Source organism: Thalassophryne amazonica, chromosome 11 (assembly GCF_902500255.1).
Source record: "Thalassophryne amazonica chromosome 11, fThaAma1.1, whole genome shotgun sequence".
Lineage (NCBI taxonomy): Eukaryota > Metazoa > Chordata > Actinopteri > Batrachoidiformes > Batrachoididae > Thalassophryne > Thalassophryne amazonica.
Window position 1 is genome coordinate 41,759,452 of NC_047113.1, and position 8,760 is coordinate 41,768,211.

Sequence of the window (8,760 nt, forward strand, 5' to 3'; positions counted from 1 at the left end):
ACGCTGCAAATGCATTTTGCGCATTTGGAGAAAACCGAGTTTCACCAAGGTGTATGGAAACTACAAATTTTCCGACATTTGTGGAACGCAGCATATTTTGCCGTCGGCAGGGAAGTGACGTACGCTGTCCCGAAAGCCTTGATTGGTCTAGATCTCCTGTACAATATCCGTTTTAGGGCCGTCTCAAAATTTGAATTTTCCTTTAGCCGTGCTGCCGCTATTGTTGCTTTGCTTTAAATAAATAAGTAAATAAATAAAGCAGTTAAATGGTTAAATAAAAGTTTAAATCCTGCAGCTCCCGTGGTAACAAAAAAAGTACAAACTACCTCTTAATCACCCGAAACGCTGAAGCTGAAGGACTTGAGTGTTGCTAAGGTAACGTGTTTTTCCCCCACTAACGATACTTTGGCTAACCTCGGAGCTGTGAGACATTTAAATAGGACAGGAGTAAAACTGCATGTAACTTTAACATCCAGACAACGTGGTTTTCTGCTGCTATATTTTTGTGACGTTTTAAGTCCTAAAATGTGTTTTTGGTTTAGAGGAACAAACAATGAACGATGACACCAACAAACTGTTGGACAGAGTTGCAAAAAAGATGGGTTGGACGCAAAAAGGAGCAATGGACAGGGCAGAAGAAAAGGTTTGTTTGTTTATTTATGTGTGTATTTATGTATACACACACACACACATTATATATATATATATATATATATATATATATATATATATATATATATGAAATAGCAATATATTATCTGATCGTTCAATTAATGCATCATCTGGAAGAAGAAAAACAAAATGTTAAATGTTTTTGTCATCCAAAACTGCTGTTTTTTTCTGTTCAGCCCACAAGCAATAAAGCTAAAACACAATAATAAGCCTAATTTACATTTTGTTTATTATAATTTCTCTCTCCCAAGTGTTCACATTTTGCATATTGTATAGAGGCCAAAATGTTCTATACCAACTACTCCCTTTTGGTGTCTATATTGCAAACAAGGAAATGGATGCATCCTTTATACACTTTGTTTACCCTTTGAGAAACTGCAATTTCAAGATCTGAAGTGTCCTTTTCTCCTCATATTATGTTTAGCAAGCCCGGATACTGATCTCAAAGTTTATTTACTTGGACCCCCATGTCCACTTCACCTCAGTAAGGCTGTATCGCATGATGTTGACATTTCCAGTTGTGGCCTGAGGTTACAAGCTAAGACATTTTGGCTATGTAGCACATTTGTAGACATGATCAAGCAACAGGGAACGTCCAAGGGGACACACATATTTCTCCTGGCTGAAGCAGATTGATTGCTACCTTCCAGAGGTGGAGATGGACTAGTTGTCTGATATGAATGGTTACTGTCCAGGACCCAGGGTGGTTCTGTGGTGGATGTGAATCAAGCACCTGTATTGCTTGGCTGAGGGTGTTATTTTTGCTTTACTGGACCAGAAGACTTTTAGGAGCCTCTGCATACAGTGCTCACTGGATGTGGGAAAGTATGACTAGACTCCATGGGAAAGTGGATGGGATGTAAATCTGACTTATTTTTCATCAATACAGAAAACAGAAAAATTAAATATTGACTTGTTTGTTCATTTTTCATTTTCCAGAGTGAATTGAATAATCGAAATATCTCATAATACACTTGTCAAAAACGTTATTTCCAAAGGTGTTTGGGTACTTATTTCAACATTCAGCATATTTACGCAAGTTGTCATTGATTCCAGTTAATTAATGCAATTGGTAAGACTCGCCATGCTGGCACCAGTGATCGTGAAGCCATGGATCCAACCTCTGCATTTGGAAGTGAGGAAGATCCAGAGAAGGAGAACCAGGGCTTCACATGCAAGGCTTTGATCGTATCTAGTGATGATGACTCTGACAACTGTAAGTTAACTTGGTTAGTCCTGCTTTGGCAGTGTAACTGCAATATTATGGCTGTTGTCTTATTTAATTTACACCTTGCTCTTCAGTCCTTTTTGGCAAGGCTACACCCAGATTGAAGACTACCTCTCAGAAACCACGTGGAGACTCAAAGAAGGACAGGTATGAAAGTTCCAGCAAGAGTCAGCATTTTGTGTGTCCTTTCAACCCCACTTCTTGGTATTGGCTGTGAAACATTAGGACCTGTTTGTTTGTTTGTTTTAAACTTCCCACCAGTGTTCAAGTGGTAAGCTCGGATAGTGATGACAGCTTTGAGAAATGTAAGTGGGCATTTTGTCTGTTTACAAGTGCTGGCAATGATTTAGTCAAGCTGCAAAATGAGATGTTTTCTCTCCTGTCCATGCTAAAAGTTCTGACACAAATGAAAACCCCTAAAGCCAAGCCTTTGAAAGCATCAAACAGGATCAGTGAAGACAGGTGAGCTTTTCCATCTAGTGGATTGTTGCTGTCTGAAAAATGTCTTTTAATGTTTTTTTTTTTTTTTTTTTTTTTTTTCTGTGTTCATCCTAAAGCCTCAAAAACTTCATAGTGGCTGACTCGTCATCTGATGATGACTTTATTGTGCCAAAGTCATCTTCTAAAGGTAAACTCTAATGTACAACTGTTTAGCGTTTATCGTGTTCAGCAAATAGTGAAAGAGTATCATTTTATGGCCTATCTTAGCAGATAGCCTTGCATTGAATTTCACATTGTATCTGTGTTATGTTGGCTTATGTTGGATTCAATTTATTTATATGGTGCCAAATCACAACAAACGGCTAAAAGTCACTATTCTGTAACTAGGTGTTGCACTCAAAGGTAAACAATCTATCTTCAATTAATGATTTATGTACTTTATTATGTGGTGCATCATCATAAGCAAACACCTGTTTTTTTTTTTTGTTTTTTAATTTTTTTTTTAATCTTGCTGTTAGCAAATTTTACAGCAGTGCTTGTAACCTGACCCCCAGGGTCCTACGGACACTACAGATGAGTACGCCAGTGACAAAGTGACAAAAGTATCAAAAATAAACTGCAACGACAAAATTCATTGACACCATTTAATTGTAGTATAATAAGCTCAATATTCAGGTAACTAAAACTTCAAAATTTCTGCGCGGCTTTGGAACATTCACAAAAATGTGAAATGCAATTAATCGTGGTATTTTAATCCAAACAGGTAACTTCTTTGAATACATATGAAATTGGCACCCCACAGTATAAGTACACCAGTTCTGATTCAACATACTAAATGGGGCTACGGACACTACCGTTTTCCCATGGTACAATTGTGCAAATTTCAATAACAGACATATCATACACCCTCATTATTGCCATTTTTATGCTTCGCTTACTTTAAGTAATATATAAACACAAACATGCTGCTGCTAGTCCGTAATAGTACAGTTGCAAAATATAAAACATGGTTCTGCCATAGAAACTCCAAGGGCACATGTAGCGAACAGTAGCACTGTACAAATCAGGTAACTATTTCTGTTCCAAACAAACATATGTGCTAAAAACGTGGCTGTAATATGAATTGTAAACACATGAAAGTCTTCAAAATACTTATCCAGTGCATTTTGAACCATAACTTCAACACAAAATACTGTGATTTGGTAATTTTATGTATTACATTTTCACGGTAGTGTCCATAGCCCCGGCATTGTAATTAGCATATGCCTGCAGCACTTGCCTCACAGCTAATGCTATGCCACGCCACGGTCTCCCCTATGCTGTGAAAAAAATCCTGGTGAGAACCCTGTGATGTTTAATCAGGTGGTTCAAATTTTGGAGCGCTCCCAAAGTAATTTCTTTCCCCAAGCAGCTTTTTATATGCACACACTTTTATTTGGCATCTTTCAGTGCACACAACAGGGAACATAAATCGAGGGTCAAGTCTCCCATGTGTCATCTGGTGCATGTGCTGAAATTGTCTGTCTCCCTTTTAAGAAACATAATTATCACTGTCCAGATTTTTACAGACCTGGTTGTAATCCAGGTTTGAGAGATTGGTTGTTAATACAGGTTGCATGATCCATGTTCAGACTTTCAATTTAACTGAAGGCATGGATTTAATCAGCATCACCAACACCATGTTGGTCTGTATGGGATACCTGAAAATGAGTTTGTACAAACTGTAACTAATGTTTTTGAGACACTTGGTAATGTCGCATCAGCTTGCACAAAAGGTGTTATATAATATAACTGCTTTAAATAAAAAGTAATTTGAATTTATAGTCACACATCAGGTTTTTTTTTAATCCTTATGTGTTGTTTCTGCTTCCTGTTCCACAGTTGTGAAAAACAGTAATCCTCCAGCATCTCAGCATCGCCTCAGGACACCGCTCTCTCAGTGGGTTTCCCCCATCTTTGTTAGTGACAGTGATGGTGAAGATGATGACAATATTGTAATCAAGAGCAGTTGGAGAACATGTCATCCCCCGCCAAAGGTTACCAGTGAAAACGCTCCTCTGTGTGATCAAGCGGGAGATTTTCCGTCACCATACTTGCCTCCTGTTTCTCTCCTTTTCTGCCAAACTCCAGCATCACTGGCATCAACCACAAGTTCTACCACATCTAAGCGCACTGTGTCTGCACCTTCTAACCTGGAAGAATCAACCAGTTCTGAAGAGGAGTTCACATCCCTGTTGGAGAGACTGAAACAGAAAAACAAGCTTATTGACACTCCGCTCTTGCCTAAGAAAAAAGAAGGTAATATGAGAATTGTTGCCCTTTATCACCTGTAATTTGTTCTTGTTGAGTTGTGAAACTGTGTTTTTGCTTGTGCTTGAATATAGAAGGATTTGTGGAACCTGCCCTAAAAAATTTGCCAACTTTTGAGAGACGTAAAGCACCAGGCTCAAGTTCATTAGGTGAAATGCCGCTGGATTTTAAATCTCCAGGGAAATGTGCCACATTCAAGCCGACAGTCAGTCAGACGGAGCCGAGACACGGCCCCAGCAGCAGGTACATCAGTCCACCACAGCCAGGATGTTAACAGAAATATGATACACTTCAGGTCTGGGAACGTGTGCTGGGCGTCTCCACATTTACCGCCTTGAGTCCTGGATATCAACCACCCAGGCAGACACTCAAAAATAACTATCTCTCTGCTGAAGCCAGGTGAAACCTGGCCCATTTTTCAGTAGCTGGAGTTGTCAATACTGACCCACCTGCATGCTGGATCACCCAGAGAAACGTGCCACATGGCCAAAATCTTATAGCTGACATTCTCTCACAGTGCAAGTGTGGTACTCAATTTCAATTCAGTTCATTTTATTAATTTTATATAGCGCCAAATCACAACAGAGTCACCTCAAGGCGCTTCAAACAAAACAATTAAGAAAACAAAATAAAATTAATTAAAAGATTAAAAACCAAGGCATGCAAGTGGTACTCCTCATCTGAGTCTCCCTAAGTAACCGCTCCTTTGACAAAGAGTCATTCCAGCGGTACCCAAGGATCCTCCGAAGAGACCTAGTACCAAAGACATCCAGTTGTTGCCTTTGATCACTGGTTCGTGTGCAAGTTGACTACTGTGTCACCTCATGACTCCATAAGCTCTTCCCAGGCATCTCCTGATCGCAAACACAGATGATCCAGAGACATGACTGTCACTGTCAGTGCAAGTGAATGTTTCAACAATTTCAACACTTTCTCCAGAGTCCTTGAAAGCCTTGCTCTTAGACTTGATCCAGGGCAATCACAAACCCAGACACTCTGAATCTTCACTCCCCTTCTCAAGTGCTGCAATCAGGGCATCCACTGATTCAGCAAAGGTCACAGACATCATCTGCAAAGTCACGGTCACTAAACCTTTCCAACAATGGCAAAAGCACTTTAGCCACTGGTTTCCAAACTACCAAACACCCAGTCCACACAACCTTTGAATGGAACAGGAGCCAGAACACATCACTGACAAGCACCAGAGCTAACTCAGAGGTCTGCTCCTGTTCACATGGAACTCACAGTACCCATCTATAAGCCAACTATGATCCCCCAAAATTTGTTGGGGATTCCTGAAATTTGCAGGATGTCCCAAAGAACAGCTGGCCAACCAATGAAACCAAATGAAAGGCTGAATGTCAACATAGTCTACAAAGAAGCACTGCAGCTATTTGTGCTTGAATACTTGCAGAGCTAAAATGCAGTCTGTGTTGTAAGTATGAAGCCAGACTGTTCCAGTCACTGAATGGGGAAATAACTGGGACTAAATCCTTTTAAAAGTAATCCTTACCATATTATGAAAATAATTTTTTTGTTTCCTCCATGTTGAGCATCATGATCATGTCGGAAACCTTTTGTTTATTACATGAAGTGAGTTAGTATTACACATTATTCCTTAATATTTATAAGTAAAGTAAGACTCAGTGTGTCTACTCTCTCCCCTCCCTAGAATAGCACAGTGTAAAACACCAGGGTGCTTCTTACAGTGCCTCTTAAACCCAGACTACAGCCGCAGCTTTAAGCAGAACAAAGAAGAGCTTACTAACAAACTCTACCGGCTGTACAACAACACCGTCTTTGACAACAAGGTCAGCAGCAAGAGTTATACTTTTTCTCCCTTTTATATTTAATTTTTCAATCTTTAGAAATGTGATCCATTCATTACTTAAAATTCTAGTATTATTGAAATGTATAGTTAACATAAATGGTACGTGTTTGTGTGTCTGTGTGACATTATTAGCTTCCCATCAACATGTCACTGACTTGGAATAAAAAGATGCGGAAAACTGCTGGCTACTGTGTCACTGGGCAGGAGCGAGGAGGAGGAAGTCGCTACGCCAAGATTGAGTTGTCAGAGAAAGTCTGTGATTCTGCAGGTAACACGTTGCTAAGCCAGAGATATATGAGGGGTGATTGAGAAGTTTTGAGCCTGGCCCAGAAAAAAATAGGGTGGGATTCTCCACGTTTTGCATTCTGAGAAACCACCATTTCTCAAGAATGTGTGAAGTTTTGATGCATGCCCTAGTTTTTCTGAATCAGGCTCAAAACTACATATATATATATATACACACACAATTTCTCCAACCACAGCCATATAAGCCCATAACTTCTCCTGGGTTGTCGGGGTGTCTTGTTGGCTTTCCTCACTCTTTTCCTTCTTGCACAGTCACTCAGTTTTTGAGAACTGTCTACTCCATGCGATTTACCATAAAGTGTCATACTGTTTGTATTTATTTGTAATTAATGTAAATAAAGTCCAAGACATATTCAGTGGCAGCTTTACCATCAGAGAGCCTCGTCCAAAATGACGACAAAAGACTCCAAGCTGTCCTTGATGTTAAAGGGGCAATGCACTGTATTAAGAACAGGGGTATGTAAACTTTTGATCCGGTTCATTTGTGTTGTCATTATGATTTCAAAAGAGTGTAAACAGTTGTTTGACAATAAATGGCTTCACCCAACCACTAACCATGAGTGAAACAAAGTTTTTGTGTTGTCATTCATATTCTCTGAAAATGGTCAAAAAACTAAATTTCTGCCACAGGGTAAACTTTTGAGCACAACTGTGTTTGTGGCTGTTGTTTTGGCAGCGCTACATAAATAAAATGATTGTTCTTTGATTTTAGAGCGTCTGAGGGACACTCTGATTCATGAGATGTGTCACGCTGCTACCTGGCTAATAAACGGCGTGAGGGACGGACATGGAAACCTCTGGAAGCTGTATGCTAAGAAGGCCACGTTGATGCATCCCGAGCTGCCCCTGGTCACTCGCTGTCACAGCTACGACATCAAATACAAATACCAGTACCAGTGCACCCGCTGCCAGAACACGTATGTCTGCGTGACATAGTTCCATGAAAATTGTTAGTTCACGGCCGAGCAGTATTCCTAATATTTTTCCGATTCTCCACAGGATCGGGCGGCACTCCAAGTCACTGGACACACAGAGGTTTGTGTGCGCCTGCTGCAAGGGACAGCTCGTCTTACTCACACCTTCTAAGCCGCGTACACCGACACCTTTTGCCAACTTTGTCAAAGAAAATTATGGGAGCGTACGACAGGAGCTAGCAGGACAGAGCCATGCGGAAGTCATGCGTAAGCTTAGCGTAGACTTTGCCACCAAGACCAGAGTCAGTCAGAGCTGAGGTGCTGGACACTTTTCCACTTTGGAAGGTCCTCAGTGGGCGAGCACGTCTGACAAACTAACACGCCAAACTGAACCACTGTACCAGTTTCAACTTGTACCTCAGGAGCCTTTTTTGTTATAATGAATTACCATTTTTTTTATTTGCCTCATTTCGTTATTCTTGTTCTGAATGCTGTGAATAAAGTTTAAATGTTTGTGAGTATTTTAATGAAAGTCACTGTGAAGATTTTCCCACTATTTGAACATTTTTATGTTGCATAATAAATTACTCAAAATGCAGCGTAATTTTGTCACATTGTAATATTTATATAGCTTTTTTGGTTGTAACAAATTGTACCATTGACTGTGCTTTAACATTTACAATAACATAATTAAAAGCAATACATGAGTAAATTAAACAGTAAAAAATTATAAAACCCATTGTAACAAACTTAATATATGTACATAAAAAAGTACTGCACACTATGTGAACTGCGCCAATCAAATGCACAAATCCAAAATTATGTGTTAAGGTACCGTTGTACTGTAGTACTCCATTTCAGTCTTGGTCTCCTTTTTAAAGCAATTCTCGGTAAAATTTATAAATTCACATTGTGTGACTGGTGCTACATTTAGATTATGTTACATGGTGTTCAGCGCCTCAGAGAAAAGTCTGTGTTGACTCATGGCATTACATGTCACATTTTGTGAATATGAAATCCTTTTACATTACATAATTATTAACATAATCATATGTGAG

The 8,760-nt window shown here is 39.5% G+C and overlaps 1 protein-coding gene across 1 annotated transcript; it reads left to right on the forward strand.

The window, feature by feature from the left end:
- The first annotated feature begins 200 nt into the window (after positions 1-200).
- gcna (germ cell nuclear acidic peptidase) lies at positions 201-8,057 on the forward strand. Its single transcript, XM_034181323.1, has 13 exons — positions 201-375; positions 543-643; positions 1,729-1,888; positions 1,975-2,047; positions 2,162-2,205; positions 2,296-2,362; positions 2,458-2,528; positions 4,223-4,639; positions 4,726-4,894; positions 6,324-6,462; positions 6,615-6,750; positions 7,501-7,705; positions 7,788-8,057. Exons 2-13 carry the CDS (start codon positions 554-556, stop codon positions 8,017-8,019), a joined length of 1,803 nt encoding a protein of 600 aa, XP_034037214.1. The 5' UTR covers positions 201-375; positions 543-553; the 3' UTR covers positions 8,020-8,057.
- The last annotated feature ends 703 nt before the right edge of the window (positions 8,058-8,760 follow it).